Here is a 17,523-nt window from a genome sequence, read left to right as displayed (position 1 = left end):
CGGGCGGGCCGGCTGATGCCCTCCTCCTCCTCCTCCTCCTCTCTCCTGGCCAGCAGAGGCTGTCGTCATCCCGTCCTGGAGGCGATTCGGGAGTTGTGCCTCAGTTTCCCCGCAGGCAGCAGCGCCGGGCAGCGCTTCCCGGACAGGGAAGGTGCTCCCCCACCCCAAAGGGGCAAAGGCACTGCTGGACGGAGCCACCTGGGCTGTGGAAGGTGTCCCTGTGCATGGCAGGGGGTGGCACTGGATGGGCTGTGAGGTCCCTCCCATCCCAAACCTTCCTGGCGTTCCCTGAGTCTGTAAGAGTGAGGAAAGAGGGAAGTGGTGCAACACCTCCTCAGCCAGAGCAACACAGCCAGAGTGCTGCCTGCCCCCAAAGCGCTGCCTGAAATCATAATTGTCCCCGTGACTGTGCACCCGACAAGTCAGTAGAGCCAAGAGGAGCTGACTTAGCTCCAGTCTTCCCCCTTGTCCCACGAGCAGGGCAAGGAGTGAATCTTGGCTCAGCACAAACCAGCCACTAAATCCCCATGGATATCCAAGAGCAAGGACTCCACACCAGGCCTGAAACTGAACTTTGTGTGTTTTGGGGCAGCAGCGTGGGGTGTACCCATGTGTGCAGGGAATGTGTAACAGCTCAGAGCAGTACCTGGAGCTGGCATGGATGTGCCTTGGACATCCTGGGAAGAGGGGACAAGCCTGACAACACCTTGAGCAGCATCTTGACTCTCTCCATCAGACCCCAGAACACTTCTGACCCGTGGGACACAGATCCCAGGTGACACCAGTGCTGCAAAAAAAGAAACTGGGAGAAGGGACCTGGCCAAGGGTGTGGAGCCTTCAAATGCCCACATCAGGGGCTCGGTCCCTTTTCCAAAGGCTGCAGTCATTTCTCTGGCACAGGGATCTCTCAGCCTGACCATCTGGGGTGACTTGGCACAGCCCACTCTGTGCTTGAGGGAACATGAACCCACCTGGTATTTATAGCCCCTATCAGGTGTCCAAAGGGAACGTCCTGGTGCCTACAGGGACATCAGCTCTCAACCAGCCACAGGGTTATCGGGATCACAGCTGCTGCCAGCGGGATCAGTGCTGGAGGGAGGCCCCTGGATAACACAGGGACTGTCGTGGAGAGCCTGGAGAGCCAGCAGGCCTCTCCCAGAAACCCATCTTGCCATCACGTGTGTCCTCCTTGTGCATCAGCCCCTGGAAACAGCCCTGCTCCGGCTTCTCCAAAGCAAAAATCAAGCTCATTGCTACATCTGGGGCCCAGAAAACAACAGCGAGGCAATAAACAGATTTTGGGACAAAAGCTGATTCCCAGCTGGGGAACGGGGCGGGTGTCAAGAAAAAGAAGTCTCCTTTACATTCCTTCCCTATTTTTAGCCCCATTTCCTACGGAAATGAGATGTCTGCAATCAAGTCCTCTTCTTGCCTGATCCTCTGCAAGACCAGTTCTAATACATTCCTGATTCCAGGCAAACGAGGGAGAAGCCACAGAGAAAACCCTTTTCCTGCGAGTTGTGTGACAACAAATGGGCAAATTTCATGGAAAATCGACCCTTGCACTTTGGAAGGCAGAAACTGGCTGGGGGAATGCAGAGTAACAATTCCTGCTGCTCCAGGTTCCTGCTGTGCTCGCCTCAGGTGCAGCACCTTGGCAGCACAGCCCTGGCAGCTGGGCAGTCACATTTGCCTTAATTCTGAGTGTGTTAACAGCACATGGATTCTTGGGGATGAGGGAACAAAGGGACAAGAAGGATGGAATTAAGATGGAAGCACAGCTGCACTCATGCCACAGACTTCCAACGTCACCTTGGGAAAATCAGCTCCCTTCCCACCACCTCCACCACCACTATGACCTTCCAATCCAATACCAGCTGCTCCAGAAAAATGTATGCCTGGATTCTTTAGGAGAAGGGTCAGTGCGAGTCCCAGAGCTGGGGAGTTTGTGTCCCTGACAGCACAGCTGGGAGAAACTCCTGCTCCTCAGGCACAGCTCTCCTTGGCGAGGTGGAAACCACATGCGAGTCCCCACAGGAGCACTCAGCGCCACGTCCCACGTTTGCCAGGGAATATTTGGCAATGGAAACAGGACTTTATCACCAGTGATCGCTGCATGATCCACCTCCAGCGCTCCGCAGCTGAGCCCAGTGGGAAAGGTGCAGGAGATATTGAGTCCTGGTGAAATATTTGTGGTCAGGCTCCTCCATACTTGCCGGTCCTTCAAGACACAAGGAGTCTGCTCTGGGAACCAAGCCAGAGGCTCCCATGAATCACAGCCCTGCAAACAGAAATCAGCTGAAATGAAAAGCTGACCTAGAGCAAGAGCCAAACCTCCGCAGGTCATAGCCCCAGATCGGGGGGATCCCATTCCATGGTCTAAACCACTTCCCTGCTGGGTTGTCAGCTGTTTTGAGAGCTGCCCAGAAACTGAACTTTGGGGCATTTGAAACGGGGCAATGGTGTTTTCTTACTTAGGAAAGGAAGAGAAAACAACACCAGTCCTTCTTCTCTCCATGATATGATGCAAAGGCATGGAATGCCAAATGATCCATGCAGGAGCCAACTCCAGTTCAAAAATGATTGAGGTATCTCAAACTTTGGTTCCCCAAGGCTTAGCTCCTCTCCCAAGCCTCCATTTGAAGGGCTCAAACCCTTTTCCAGCTCACCCACCACATTAAATTGCCACTCGTTAATTACTGCACAGACATTCCCTTGTGCAGCTCCATCAGGGAATGCTCTCCAAGGATATAACCAAAGCCACACTGCCCTGTCCATAAACACATTTTGGGTTGCTGCAGCAAACCCAGCACACCCAAGAATCCTCCCAGCCTTCAGCCCCTCACCTTCCTTCACTCACTCTGTTCCTTCTGACACCAATCCTGCTGTGAAACCTGTGCATTCACATCCAAGGCACAAGGACACAGATCCCAGCTGCTTCTCCATTTGCTATAAACGGGGAGAGGGAAAACAGATGAAAGCCCCCATGTCCAGGCATGCTGGCCACTGCTGGACTCCTCCATGTGGGATTTGCATCAACACGGACCCACTGGGAACACGTTCCCTTTCTTTTTTTTAATAAAAGGCTGTTTTTTAGGTCACAGGAGATCATAAAACCTCTAGTGCAAGAGAAATCCAACCAACAGAGTTTCCTGATGTCCCGTTCCTGTCTGCCGCTGAAGCGGATTCCGACACGCGGCTGGATCACGCTGAGAAAACAAGACTGGCTCCACGTCAGAGCTCAAAGACTCCTTCCCAAAGCTGTGAGGGATAAAAAACACAGGGAAGGGGCAAATCAACAGCACTTCCCTCCCACCCCAGGGCCTGAACAACATGTCCCGAGAGCTTTGGATAAACACCGGCAGCTCACGGCTGGCAGAGCGCGCGATCCAAACGTCCTGAGGGAGCTGCTAAATCCCTCTGCTGCCCCGTGGCTTCCAAAGAGAGTGTCCTGCACTTTGTTTTCCCGCAGGAGCTGGCTGTTGGGAAGGAGGACACAGCCACGGGCCCCGTCTGTCAGGCTCCATCAGACTCCACAAACAGCTCCTCACGGCGGGAAGCTTCCCGCTGCGGGAACGGCTTTGCTTGGGAAGCTGATTTTAGAACACAGCACACTGTGCTGAGGGAAGGAAGACAAATCCCATCGTGGAAGTAACTTAAACCTCCAGAAACGCTGCAAAAAGCAGTCCTGTGGGATGACCAGGGCGGGGCTGTTTTACCTTCAACCACAAGTAGGATTTTATGTGAAACACAGCTCCAAGCCCCTCGAAGCTGCAACATCCAGAGCACTGGAGGGGTTTGGAACAGCACCAGCCTTTGAAATGATGGAAAACTCGCTCCTAAAAGCAGCTGGAGCTAAGGGGGAGGGAAAAACCTGGAGCCACAAAGGAATTCTGGTGCCACAAAGGAATTCCAGTGCCATAGGCCACTCTTGAAAGGACTGGACTCAGTGCACGGCACACAGAAATCAGGGATCCCGGAGAGGGGAGGGCGAGGAGGGGTCTCGGGGGACACACACCTGGGATCCAGGGAGGAGCAGGGCCAGGGATGCTCTTGGCGTTCCTGCCCCGAACAAGGGATGCCAGGGGGAGCCGAGGGAGCAGCGAGGGCACCTCCCGAATCATTCCCGCCAGCCATTCCCGAGCAAACCTTGCAGCTGGCGAGAAAACAACGCTTCCTTATGATGGGAAATGTCAGGGCTGCGGAGCCAGCTGTCCTGCTGCCGCCGAGCCCTGCCGGCATTCTTGGAAAGCACAGCAGGAGCAGCACAGGCAGCGGCTTTGTGGCCAGCGGGCAGGGATCAGCGCTGGAATTCACTCCCAATTCCCAGCACATGCCCTCTGCTCGGCTCTCCAGCCTCCCTCCCGGGGGGAACAGGGGTGGCCGGAGCCCAGGCCTGCTTCTCGTCCGACCCACGTGGATCTTCAGCTCTGGGCAAAGCATCTCAAATTCCACCCGGATCTGTTTGGTCCTGGCAGAGAAATTTCCACCACGAATCAGTGCTTAAAGGAAAAATAAATCCCAAACCGGTTTTCTTGAGAGATTCCTGCTCTCAACCTATTTCAGTGCTATTTAGCACCAGGAAGGGTGACAAGGATCACGCCCCTGAAGTCCCACGGAGACCTGTGACTTCATCCCTGAGAGCTGGGCATTCCTGCTTCCACTTGGAATAACAAGAAGCTTTTGATTCAAATTCTCCTGAAGAAAGCATCAAAATAATCCCTTTTTACCTCAGTCTGAATAAATCCAACAAAACCTGCCTATTTTGCATCATAAACATTTTTAAGCCAAAAACTTCCTGATACTGGCTGGATTTTCCCTTCCTGAATTTTTGTCCCCCCAAAATGCAGTGAAACCACCCTAATTTTGTGTAGTATCTCACTTGGATCAGATCTGCATTCCCAAGGGCTTTTTGGGGGATCAGACTTACAGAACTTAAGCCCTTTGCTTTTCCCTTGACTCCACACCAGCCTCTGCCCTCCGTATTGTTGAGCCCAGAATCCCGTGTTATTTCCAAGTGTTTCTTCCTATTTGGGAAGGACAGAACATTCCTGCTACATCCCCTGAAAGCCAAGACATGCTGTTTCTTAGCCCCAGCACTCAAACACAGAGGGACTGAGGGTTTCCAGTCCAATTCCTTCGGCTGGCAGCACCGCTTCCGCTGTGCACCGGGAACAGCCTGCATCCGGAGGCTGTGGTCCCTGTGCCAGCCCACGGCACACTCTGCCTGCTGCTGGGAGCTGCTGGTCCCAGCATGGACCTGCAATCACCTGTGGGAGAAGGGGAGGAGGTGGGAGATGGTTTTTGGAGGGGTCTCCCCACCCTTTCAGTTTGGAAAAGGTTGGGAATGAGGATGCGAGGATCCAGGCTGTCCCTGCCTTCACATTCCATCAGCTGCTAAAAACTGTTTAACCTCAGCAGCAGGGAAAGAGCTTCATTCCCAAGGGCTGTTTGTGCCAGAGGATCTGAAATGGGGAGGGCTGAGTCCACCCCTGCAGATCCAGCTGTCTCCAGTGGCTGAAGAACCAGCTCAACCCTGGCACTCTCTTTTCCAGCAGCCACAGCCACCACAGCTGTGCCTGAAGGGATCTCCCAAAGGAATTGTGAGACTGGACAGCCAGGGCCAGCTCCAGATGGAACAAAACTCCCATTTCCCTCAGCACAGGGCTCTGGCAACCTTTGTCCCAGAAGGGGCCATGGTGGGAGTGCAAAGGACACCCAAATGTGGTTTTATTCCCAATGTGAAGCAAGCTACTCCCTAGGGAAGTGCAGGGTGAGCAGAGCCCGTTATCTCTTCCCATGGTGGCTATTAGGAACCCCACAGTACAACAGACTCCAGGAAACTTCAGGAAACTCTCCTCCTGGTGGATATCCAGCCCAGAAACACCAGCAGACCTCAGCTGGATCCAGCAGGCCTTGTATGTGCTGCTCAGGGAAGGACAGTGCTCAACGTGCAGCCACAGAAGAGGGAAAAGACCAGGATCTAGACATGGAATACACTCAGCAGGCCAAAACTCAGCTCTGAAATAGGCACAAAATCCCTGCTGAGCCACCAGTGTCTCATTTTGATGGTGTTACACACACACACACAGTTTATTGCTGCTCACCTTCAAGAGGGGAATTTTTCAGCTCCACTTCCCAGTGCTAATGGTTAAGAAGGATTTTCACCCCTTGGCACGATCTGGGAGTAGATACCCTGCAGTCACCTGGTTTCACTGCTCTCTTCAGTCCCACACGCTGAGGGCCATGCTGTACCCCAGGATATTCCCTGGAGCCACACAATGCCAGGAATTACATGACCAGGATTCCTAAAATTCAGGCAGTATGGAGGCAAAAATATCCATTAGGCATGAAAAGGCTGGACAACCAGCAATGGATCCTGGGTAGTTTAAAACTCCTGGTAAATAAACACCAGCAAGGCTGAAGCAACACTTTAAAAAATATTTCATTATTTTAAAAAGAAAGCACATAGAGACTTCCATTTCCCACCACAGCAACAAGTCCAGTGCCAAGGCAGTTTTATTTCCACAATTGCCTGGAGCAGCAATGATTCCCAGGAACACCTCCCCAGTCAGGACAAGCAGGGGTAGATTTCGATGGTGTTGATCCGAAGGACAGTCTGGGGGTTTGCAATGACTGAAAAAGAAGGAAAAGGGGGAAAAAAAGGATCAGGTAACAGCATAAACCTGGTGCCTACCTCATGCCAGGGCTCCTGCTGGCAGACAGCGGCATTCCATGGGGATGCCAAGGACAGCAGGTCCCAGAGGGCAGCCTGGTTAAGGCTTTACCATCCATCCCATGTAAAAATAGCCATAATTCTTCCCTCTCTCAGAGAAGGAAGAGAAATTTGGCAACCAAAACCTGGGCAGAACCCTGTTTGGGCTTGCTGGGAGCTGTGATGACACATCCGGTGTTCAAGGCTTTGGGGAGAAACTAGGATTGCTCTCCTGCCCAGGAATATTAAATCCCCTGTGGGTGCACCTGGGAGAGGGGCTGGCCCTGAGGGGCTCTGGGGACACTGAGAACAAGCCCCTTCCTCAGGTCCTTGTGCTGGGATACCTCCCCTCCCACATCCAGCAGGGAAGGAAACGTGTCCTTCCCCCCTTACTTTTCTTCCTCTGGAAGTTGTGCCTCCTCCAGAAGCGCATGTTGACCTTGGGCCACGACTCCGTCTTCTCAATCACCGTGGCCTCCACACGGACCAGCTCCTTCCTTCAAGGGAGGGTTAGAAGCACCAGGTTTTAGTTACTCACATCCTGCCACTGTCACTGCTAGAAATGAAGGGACTGTTTTCAAGCTAAGAATGATTTATTGCTCAGATCAACACCAACCTCAGAGGCTGTGAGATTTTAGAGGAGTGAGTGTTCGGCCATAGCTCAAGAGCAGTCACAAATTTCTTTGTTACAAGGCAATATATTAACTTCCTAACTCAACAGACAGTTGCCACAGGCTTTATTTTACTTTCCTAACTTATCACCTTTACTTACTTCTGCTGCACTGCAGATACTTTTATCCAATGGGTTTCTAACTTACAGGCACAGATATGTTTTTATTGTAACTTTTAACAACTACACCCCTTTTATTAGAAACTCTTCACTATCTTATCAGTACAGTTTCTCACTTACTTAAGGTATATTCTCACCTACAACTACAGAAACATAAGTTTATGATTTTTTGGTTTAATATCTGTGTATTGTATTTTCACACCAACCTAAGCTTCTTTCAAGGCTGTAGATCAAAATTTTTAGTGTCTGTGGAAGTTTGTTTTTCTGATTCCCACAGTGTCCTACTCTTGGGCAGCACGTTTCTGAGAGAAGAGACAAAGGGACAGCAATCCTGGGAATTCCAGATCCTCCGTGGGAGGAGGGCCACCTGCCCAGGCACAGCCAAAAGGCTCCAGGTGCTGCAGCTGGCTCAGGTGTGACAGGTCACAACTCCCCTGGCAGGAGAGGGATGAGATCATTCCATCAGAGCAGGCAGCAGACACAGGGACCTGCAGGAACTTGTAAGACTGAGGCAAGATAAATTCCCCTGGCACCTCCAGGTGATCTCATGTGCCCTGCTTTGGTTTTGGCACAGGATGAGCCCATCCCTGCTCCTGGTCACCAAGAAATCCTTCCTCTCCCTCTAAAGCATCACAGACAGCTGGAAGAAAATCTTACCTTGCTGGAAACGCTATAACTTTCCCAATAATTTTTTAATTAATTGTTTTAATGAACCATAAGCTATTTTCCACTGCAGCCAGTGTTTAGCAAGGCTTGCCATAAGCTGCTGCTGCTCTGGGAACACAGTTTTGGGGGAAATTACATTAAATTACTAAGTTTTTAAGCTAAAACAACTGTAATCAACCTTGATATGCTTCAAGGGTCTCAGAAGGTGAGAACCCCCAGGCAGGATCCAGCCAGGAGCTTTGGATAAGGGGGTTTTTAGTCAGCAGCCACAGGGAAGGAGGAGGAGCTGCTCTTCCATGCACAGCACTGCAGAATTCCATTAAAAGCTCGTTAACTTTGCCACAGGAAGACATTTAAAGACCATTTTGCTGACAAACGGCTCTGTCTGCACTTGAGGGGGGCAGAGGGGGAAGCCCATCCAGCTGAAATTGTTCCAGCAAGGTCACTGGGAGGCCAAAGGCTTCAGACAGCCACCATCTCTTAAAATCCACCCTGGGGGTGTGATTAAATCAGAGATTGGATCCCGGAGGAAACTGATTTATCTGCAGTTAGTGACCAGCCCAGAAGAAAAGAGGCATAAAACAATACAGATTTTAAGAAACCACTGTGTGACCCCGACATCCCAGCTGCAGGATTCACTCCAGATCCAGCACCACTGAACCACACACAAACCCTGCAACCCTGAGGGAGGAGAAACCAGAAAGCAAACTGCACTCCAGCCGTGGTTTACCACTAATCTGGGACCGAACTTCCTGGATTCAAGGCTTCTCTGTGGGACTCAGCTCTAGGAACTGCTGGCAGGAGGCTGAAGCACAACAGAAACCAACTTGCCGGGGAAGAGCTCGTGGGCAGGACAAGTTCTCAGCAAAACAGAGCCCAAGGAAAAAAATAAAAATCTCTATCAAACGTTTTAGGTATGACTGGAATGTCCATAAAAATAAGAAGGGGGTCACACGTTTCCCAGAGCCCGACACAGCTGGGCCTGCAGCCTTCAGCAGCAAAATGCTCCACGGATTGGATTTTAGCAGGAGGTGAGAAAAACTCAGGCTGGAACCTCATGGCTCTGAGCTGGGCTGAAAAGTGCTGTCAAGAGGCAGAGAAAAAGATGCAGGCAAGCTACGAGGCCTGAGGATGCTAACTCCTGGATCACAGCTCCAGCTGCCAGGCTCGCTCCCTGCAGGACTGAATCCCAGCCCGGCCGCCTGGGACAAGAACAGGTCCAAAGCCTTTGGCACTTCCACTGCAAAAAAGGGCAGGTAGAAGGAGAAACAGTGAGCTTTCCTAGAGGGAAAATTCCCATCAGCTGTGTTTTGTCTAGAAATAAGCCAAACTTTCCCTGCACTCGTGCCTAAGGCAGGCTCCAGCCCTTGTGCCAGCCGGGGCTGGCAGCGACTTGGACAAACACGGAGCCCAAGAGATTCCAGAGCAGGAGCCAGCCAGAAGCTCCCAGAATAGCCTCCAGCATGCAGATGGGGTGTGTTAGGATTTAAAGAAGTGTCATCCCAAGAGGTATCAGAGGAAAAAAGCCTGTCCAGCTGTCCCAAACAGGACATGTTTGGGAGCCCACAGGAAGCGGCTCAGGCTGTGAGTGCTCACTGGGTATTTATTGATACAACAACAGGAACACAGAACTGCCTCTCTTCTCATCCAGCCTCTCCTCTCCTCCCCAAAATGTCTGTGGGCTGGGGGATTGTGTGAGAGAACTGCAGTGCACATTGCTGGTGACACCCTTTCCCCTTCCCCCTTCTCCTTTTCCTCATCCCGTATCTGAGAGCTGGGATTTGGGTGGCTCCCTGCAGCTCAGAGGGTGATGGCATCTCCCCCTCAGCCTTCACTCTTCCTGGCCAGCCTCTTCCTCCTCCCACTATCCCCTTCCAGCCGCAGGCCCTGGAGGCCAGGCCAGATGTGCAGCCTGGTCTGCCTCAAGCAGCTGCCAACACCTCCCACAGCCTCAGAGCACCTGCAGGAGCCAACAGCTGTTTTCTTCCTGTCCTGGAGCTCCTGGCTATCCCCTGCCAAATCCAGCACAAAGAGAGAACAACCACCCCAGGGCCCCTGGATCAGCTGGGGAAGGAAGCTGCTCCTCAGCTGCCTGACATGGCACATCCCAAAACTAAAAGCCCCTTATTAGTCCTAAAAATTAAATTCTCCTCCTAAAGCCTTCCCCCACATGCAATACCTGGCAGTAACTCAGAGAATCCTGATGACCTGCTATTCCAGATCCACTTGCAGTGCTGCTACAAGGACTGGCAGCTCCCAAAATTCTGTCCAACACAGGGACCTGAGGCAGGTACCACCAGTGCCACTGGAGCCATGTTATCACTGCACAAACAACTCCTAAATACCACCAGCAGTAACACCTGGCCCACACCCCCTTCCTTCTGGGAAGGAAAAGGCTGAGGAACCAGGGGCTCTGTACAGCAAGTCCTGCAGCAGTGGGATGGAGGCAGTGCCAAGGGATCAACTTCTCCCAAGTTCTGTGACTGCTGGATTATGTGATTAAGAGGAAGGGAAAAATCAGGAACACTGAAATTAGGGTTAAGGCCTGCTGGAGTAAGTCAAGGGCAAAGGGAAAAGGGTTAAAAACCCAACTTAAGGGACTAAGGAAAAGGATTTCTGACTTATTTCAAGATGACTAGCACCAAAATCAGGATAAGAGGGTAGAGATGCTGAAGAGCAACACGTCCTGCTAGTTTGTGCAAGGAGGAAAAGATCCAGCTGAGGTGAATACCCACGAGCTGCCTCAGAACTGAGACCTGCTGCCCTCCCAGCCCTGGGGTGGGGGAGCCTCACCAGAGGCTGATGAGCTCTTTTACTGGTGGTTCTTCCAAAAGCCACGAGGCTGGGATCAAAGTCAGTGCTGATAAATCCCGGTTTCAGGGACTGCAGGGCCCTGAAGCCACAATTAAGTACAAAAATGTCATATAACTCCTTTATGAAGCATCTTACCCCAGCAGCGGCCTTCCAATGAGCGTGAAGTCATCAGCACCAACCAGCAAAACCTGGGGGAAATAAATCAGCCACAAATCACTGCTCATTGTCCTGGCAGAAATGCAAACAAGACCTTTCAAATTCTACAGCCATAAAGGAGTCAAACTGCTTCAAGCCAGGCCTTCCCACATTTCAAACCTGACACTAACCGGAGGGGTAGTGAGGAAAGCTGCTAACAGGCTGCAGACAGAGCCATTACTCTTCCAGAGAGCTCATCCCACTCAAACAGGCTGCAGAAGTATCTTCCTCCATGATCAGAACACACTGAACCTCTCTGTCCTGGCTTACCAGCAGCCATAAAAAAAAATATGAAAAGCAATCAGGGAAGAAGAATAACCTGCCTCGTGGGGGATCTGGACAAATGGCAGCTCCTAAACCCTTTTTACAGCAATTGCTACAAATCCCAGTGGAGAAACAATTCCCTCATCCTCCTCTGTGAGGCCTCCAGATGGGGAATAAAGAAATGAACATCTGGGGGTTCAACAGCCCCTGCTGTTTTGGGGCATTTCAGCCACATCTAAAGGAACAGGCAGGATAAGAGAGGATACAGTAGGAAGAGGCTGCATTTCACTGAAATCATCGGGTTTGGAAGAAACCTTCAAGGTCATGGAGTCCAACCCTCAAAGCCAGCACTACCATAATCTTCCCTAAACCATGTCCCCCAAGTGCCACATCTGGAGCCACTTCTCCCAGGGCTGCCTCACGAATCCTCTGGCAGCACTTACAAACCACACAGAAATGGTCACGAGAAATCCTGGCTTTTGTTTTAGACAGAAAAAAACAACCCTAAAGGGCTCTGGTGTTCAGGCAAATTTCCTCCTTCACTCCCATCTAGACCTTTGCATTCTGAGCTGGCTACACCACAGAAATCCCTCCTCTCTGCTGCACACAGGGACGTGGGACACAGCTGAGGACATCCCTAAAAAGCTGCTTCAAAACTGGGCTTCCAAAGCAACGGACAGGCACAAAAACTCCACAGCTCTTATTTAATTACTTGCTTAGCTCTAACAAACAACACGAAGGTGAAGCCAACAGAATCCCACTCCATAATATTTCCCTTCAGGCCTGGATTAATGAGCCTCTGCAAGTCTCTGCTGGTTGTCCAAGGCTGAGGACAAAGATATTAATTGGATCTTGGCAATTCTCCCCTCCGTGCCCCATCCCTCTGCCTCCACCCAGCCCAGCATGATAAGGATCTTGCAGAGCCCTGAGGAGTTTACAATCTCTTTGGGAGACCTGCAAGGATTTAAGAGGCTGGACTCGATGATCTTAGAGGTCTTTTCCAGCCTAAATGATTCTGTGATCCGGGGTGCTGGAGTCTCAAGGCAAACACAGGCTTTCGCTGCCGGCTCTGGAAACAACAACTGTCATTTTCTTTTTTTGGAAGGAGTTAGGACAACAAAAATCTGTCTCCCCACAGAGTCTGGCAAGACTCACTCCAGCCCTGTTGAACAGAAATCACAATAATATCTGAAACTGGAACAAAACTAAGGCAATTGGAACAAAACAAAGGGCTGGAATGAAGGTGGGAGACCCCCAGGAGCACTTTGGGACGTGGCGTTAAAACCGGTGATGGGTTTTGCCTCCAGGAAGCTTTTCAGGGAATCTGCTCTGTTTTTTTCACCTTTTCCATGCGGATTCGGTCTCCACACTCAGCCTCCAGGACATTGTCCATCATGATGAGGTCCTCGCTGGTGATTTTCCACTGCTTGCTGGCGAAGTGGACGACGGCGAAGAGGCGCCCGTACTGCCCCGCCGAGATCAGCCCGTTCACCTTCCGCACCACTTCTGCTGGCAAACAGCGGGCCAGGATCAGGGCAGCACAGCCAGAGAGCTGGCAAGGGCTGGGAAAACTCACCCAGCCACCCTGCTCTCCCCCCAGCACTCTTATCTCCTGGGAATCTTTAAGCAAGGATCAACAGCAGTGTTGCTTCCCAGATGCGTGAGCCTCCCTTTCTTTAAAATTAATGATTTATTTGTATTTTAGGTGCTGGCAAAGCCACGCATAAGTAAACATCTTGTATACACTGTGCAGCTTCTCTACTCTGCTGACTTTCAGCCCATTCCTCAGGCATCCCAAAATACACTGTACTTGGATATAAAGCATTCCAGAAAAGAGCTCTTGTCCATGCACCCTGTGTTTGGAGGAAATTCCCTCATTTCCAAGTCATATGCAGAGAGCCCAGGGCTCTGAGCGGTGCCTAAGGCACACAGGAACATTGGGAAGAGCTTGGCAGAGTACCAGGGAAGAGGCCTCCAGCACGTGGCAGAGCCTGGCCCCAGAACTTGTACCTACAGCAAGGACAAAACAGACCTGTCCCTCGCCCTTTCCCAGAAAAACCTCTTCCCACGGGCATGCAGAGTGGTGCCAGGAGCAGGACAGATCCCAGAGATCAGGTCCTGCACATGGACAAGCTCCATTCCCTGTGATCAGCTTCCTGGGCGGTGAATCCAACCCCAGTTTTTATGGGAACACCAAAAGGTGTTGCTCCCTGACACCATCCCACTGCCAAACAGCAGCTTCCCACCCTCCCGAGCTGCTCAGAAAAACACATTAAAAAGTGGCTGAATAATTTTTGGTTTTTTTTCTTGGAATGCAAACAGAACATCCCTTTGGGACAGACAGGAATCCAGCAGCCAGGCAAACCCAACCCAATCCTTACAGGAATGCTCAGAAAAGGTCCAAGCTTCAAGCCCTAGGATTCAAACTTAAAGGCACAGATAGGAACACAAATTATTTGCAGGGCAGGAGCTGCTGCAATTCCCACCAGGATAAAGAGTTGTTGATAACTCTTCCAACACCTCCAGTGCCAGGAAACATCAAGTGATTGCTGGCTTGGATCTGAGCACCATGTGGAGAGACCCATCCTAAAATATCTGGGGCTGTTTCCATGGCCAGCGGGAGGCAGGAGGCAGAACTGACAAGCTCCTGCTGCTGTTCCCTTTGGATAAGCACAGCCAGCAGACAAGGATGCAATTGCTCAGCAGCAGCAGGAGGCAATGGCATGGGAGCAGGATGGCACCAATCCCTGAGGATGGGACCCTGCTCCCCACAGGGCTGGCAGGGAGCACTCTGTGGTTCACTGCTGGGTTATTCCACACACAGGGACAGGCACCCATCTGTCACCTGAGGGAATGTTGATATGGGAATTTTATCACAGAGCAGAGAAAAAGCAGGATCAGAACAGGCCAGCAGGAGTGTGGAGCAGGAGCTCTCTCCCAAGCACACCCTCAGTCAGGGACACACTCCAGCTGTAGGAAGGTGGGCTCAGCTCCTCTCGTCAACCTCGTCACCCAGCCCAGAGCACTGAGTGCCACGTCTGGTCATTCCTTGGACACCCCCATGGATGGGGACTCCAAACCTTCCTGGGCAGCCCCTCCCAGTGCCTGACAGCCCTTTCCAGGAAAGAAATTCCTCCTGATGTCCAACTTGCCTCTTCCCTGGCACAGCTTGAGGCTGTTTCCTCTCACCCAGCAGTCCTGACAAGCTGAGGGCACAGGGACACGACCCCCAGTGTTCTGTCACGCTGTGTCCCACCTCTGCAGGTCTGTCCTGTGCCCACCATCCAACTGCTCCTGCTGCCTGGATGTTCTGTCTCATGTACCAAAATACACCAGCTCTCCGTGTGCCCACCATCCAACTGCTCCTACTGGCTTTGATTTAGCCAGTGAATGGAAAATAACTCGTTTCTCCTGCCCACAATGCTTCTCTCATGCTTTAATTTTTTTAATACAGTGTTTTGTATCAGGCAAGGTTCCTCTGGGAGCGTGACAAGCTGCCCTGAACTAAGGAGAAATCACATGGTACTCAAATCTCCCAAACCTGGAGAGCAGCTGGAGCACAATTCCAGCGACACTGAAACACGTGAGAAATGAAATTTATAAAAAAAAAAAAAAGAAGTGAATAACACAAACTCGTCCAGCTGAAGACATTTATGCTCAATCAGGCCTCGAGGCAGTGCTGGAAGACCAGATTTGAGACCTTTACCTGCATGATATTTGGCTTCTTCCACTGGATCTGGAAGTTTCACCTCAGGCCATGGGGGCGAAGTCAGGGAAGTTTTGGCAACAAGTCTGTGAAGGACAAGGTAAAATTCACTGCAGCAAACAGATAGTGCCAAGAGATGGAAAACAGGGAGAAGAACGAAGGAAAAAGGAGATGGAGTAGAACTGGATGTTACCCACAAACACCCCACCAAAAGGCATCAGATTACAGTTAGCAATTAGGCAAGAATCTACAGTAGCACAAAAGCAATCTTAGATACAAAGAGGAAGGAAAACTCCATGAGGTGAACATGAAAGGTCATGGTTTCTGAAATCTGAAAATTCAGATTTTGTAAACACCACCCCAAAATAAAAAGCAAATACCATTCCCCTCAGCAGTGGGCAGTTCAGGCTTTCCTGCATGCAGAAATCCACACTTGGCCTAAGCAACACAGGATGCACCAAATGCATAAAACATCCAGGAATAAACATGAGACGTAGTGGAGAAAAGCAAAACGGACTCAAAATCCTTTGCAATGCTTGATTTACTCTTGATTTACTCAAAATCCTTTGCAATGCTTGATTTACTCTTGATTTACTCAAAATCCTTTGCAATGCTTGATTTACTCTGTAACCCCGAGCCAAACATCCCAAAGGGCTTTAATTCAAGAGGAACTGCAAGCACCTGTGAGTACACAACCACAGGCACCGAGGCCTCCCGGGGTTTGGTGAGGATTCTGGGTGCTGCATCACCCAGGCAGAGATCCAAGGATCTCTGATCCTTGAGGATGAGCAGGAAGAGGGAACAGTACATCCTGCCATCCTCCCTGGCAGGAACTCTCTGCTCCTGCAGTGTCCCCTCCTGGTCACAGGCAGCAGCAGCTCCTCAGTCCTGCAGGAGATCCCGGCACAGGGAATGGAATAAAGGCACAGCAAGAGGTCCCAAAGGGCTGGAAAAAGCAAAGCCTGAAGGTGCCACTGGAGGAGGGGTCACAGGATTCCTGAATGGTTTGCCTTGGAAGGGATGGTAAAGCTCATCCAGTCACAACCCAAGGCAGGGACAATTTATACCAGACCAGGTTGTTCCAAGTCCTGTTCAACCAGGCCTTGAACATTTCCAGGGATGGGACAAAAAGACCCCCAAAAAATGAAGGGAAGCATCCTTCTGGGAAAGGTGACTGAAGGCAGGCAGAGCCCAAAACGCTGAGGAGTGACCAAGGGGCAGCCAAGTTTCCTTCTCAGAGGAAAGCCAGCTGCTCTCCCAGCCTGGAAGCAGGCCAGCATTCCAGGGGGAAGAGGCAAAGTGAAGTGACGGATGTGTGACATTACCCTGGCTGTGGGGATGAGCTCTGGGAACTCCGGTGCCGGACCGCAGCCGAAAGCAGCGAGGCTGAAAGGGAGAAAAAGAGAATTAAACACAGGCAGCAGCTGCTGGGCTTTTGCAGAATTCCAGAATCATTCAGGCTGGAAAAGTCCTCCGAGACCATCGAGTCCAACCTGTGACTGGTCACCGTGTTGTCACCCAGCTCAGAGCACTGAGTGCCACATCCAGGCATTCCTGGGAACCTCCAGGGATGGGAACTCCACCACCTCCCTGAGCAGCCCCTTCCCAGCCCGGGAAGGAGATTGATAAAGTCTCTGTTCCCTCCTATCCACTGGATTTTGCTGAAGGGTTTATGCCAAGGTGGAAAGGACTGTGTAAAGCTCATTCTCCTTTCTGTTATCACTCCCTGACTTTTGGGATGCTCCGAGGCTGATGCTGGAAAGACCCGGATCCCTTCCACCTCTGGGAAGAGCTCCAGGGCTCATCCTGCAGGTGCGGGGCAGGGACACCGAGGGGCCAGGAGGCAGCAGTGGGGACCCTGACTACTGCCAGCCTCCTTCCATCCAGCAGCTGGCAGAGCACAGCCCTTCCATCCCTCCATTCCATCCCTCCTTTCCTCCCAGCAGCTGGCAGAGCACCTTCCTCCTGCCTTTCTTTCCTTCCTTCCCAGCCGCAGCAGGCAGAGCTCCTTCCTCGCCTCCATCCCAGCAGCAGCCAGAGCATTTTCCTTTCCTTCTTTCCTTTCCTCCTTCATTCCTCCCTTCCCTTCCCCCCAGCAGCAGCAATAGCCCAGTCCATCCCTCCATCCATCCATTCCTCCTTTCCAGCAGCAATCAGAGCTCCTTCCTTTTCCTTCTTCCCCACCTCCCAGCAGCAGGCAGAGCTCCTTCTTTCCCCCTAGCTTTCCCTCCCAGCGGCAGGGGCAGAGACTGTTCCTGTCCCTGTTTTCTGTCCCTGTTTCCCGTTCCCGGTCCCCGCTCACCTCCCGCCCGCCGCGCTCGCGCCGCCGCCATCGCGGTGACCTCGCGCCGGACGCGGAACCGCGGGGGCGGG

The 17,523-nt window shown here is 51.7% G+C and overlaps 1 protein-coding gene and 1 long non-coding RNA gene across 3 annotated transcripts; both read right to left on the bottom strand.

Moving 5' to 3' along the window:
* Positions 1–19: 19 nt before the first annotated feature.
* LOC121352276 lies at positions 20–3,850 on the bottom strand. The gene is made up of 3 exons (XR_005954908.1): positions 2,847–3,850; positions 647–2,281; positions 20–75 (listed from the first exon to the last, which is right to left on the bottom strand). It is a non-coding gene; the product is annotated as an uncharacterized LOC121352276 (long non-coding RNA).
* Positions 3,851–6,427: 2,577 nt separating this feature from the next.
* MRPL21 (mitochondrial ribosomal protein L21) lies at positions 6,428–17,511 on the bottom strand. Of its 2 annotated transcripts, none has more exons than XM_041465081.1 (7): positions 17,453–17,511; positions 16,476–16,536; positions 15,151–15,236; positions 12,787–12,950; positions 11,121–11,173; positions 7,109–7,212; positions 6,428–6,636 (listed from the first exon to the last, which is right to left on the bottom strand). In XM_041465081.1, the coding sequence occupies exons 1-7, from the start codon at positions 17,481–17,483 to the stop codon at positions 6,572–6,574; spliced, it is 564 nt and encodes a 187-aa protein (XP_041321015.1). In that variant the 5' UTR covers positions 17,484–17,511; the 3' UTR covers positions 6,428–6,571. The 2 variants fall into 2 exon arrangements, with proteins under 2 accessions (XP_041321015.1, XP_041321014.1); XM_041465080.1 differs by having other exon boundaries at positions 12,787–12,953; positions 17,453–17,502.
* Positions 17,512–17,523: the final 12 nt, after the last annotated feature.

The sequence above is a fragment of the Pyrgilauda ruficollis genome, unplaced genomic scaffold (assembly GCF_017590135.1).
Source record: "Pyrgilauda ruficollis isolate IOZ18807 unplaced genomic scaffold, ASM1759013v1 scaffold187, whole genome shotgun sequence".
In the NCBI taxonomy this organism is placed as follows: Eukaryota; Metazoa; Chordata; class Aves; order Passeriformes; family Passeridae; genus Pyrgilauda; species Pyrgilauda ruficollis.
Note: the sequence above shows the minus strand (reverse complement) of the source record. Positions and strands in the feature narration are given on the sequence as shown.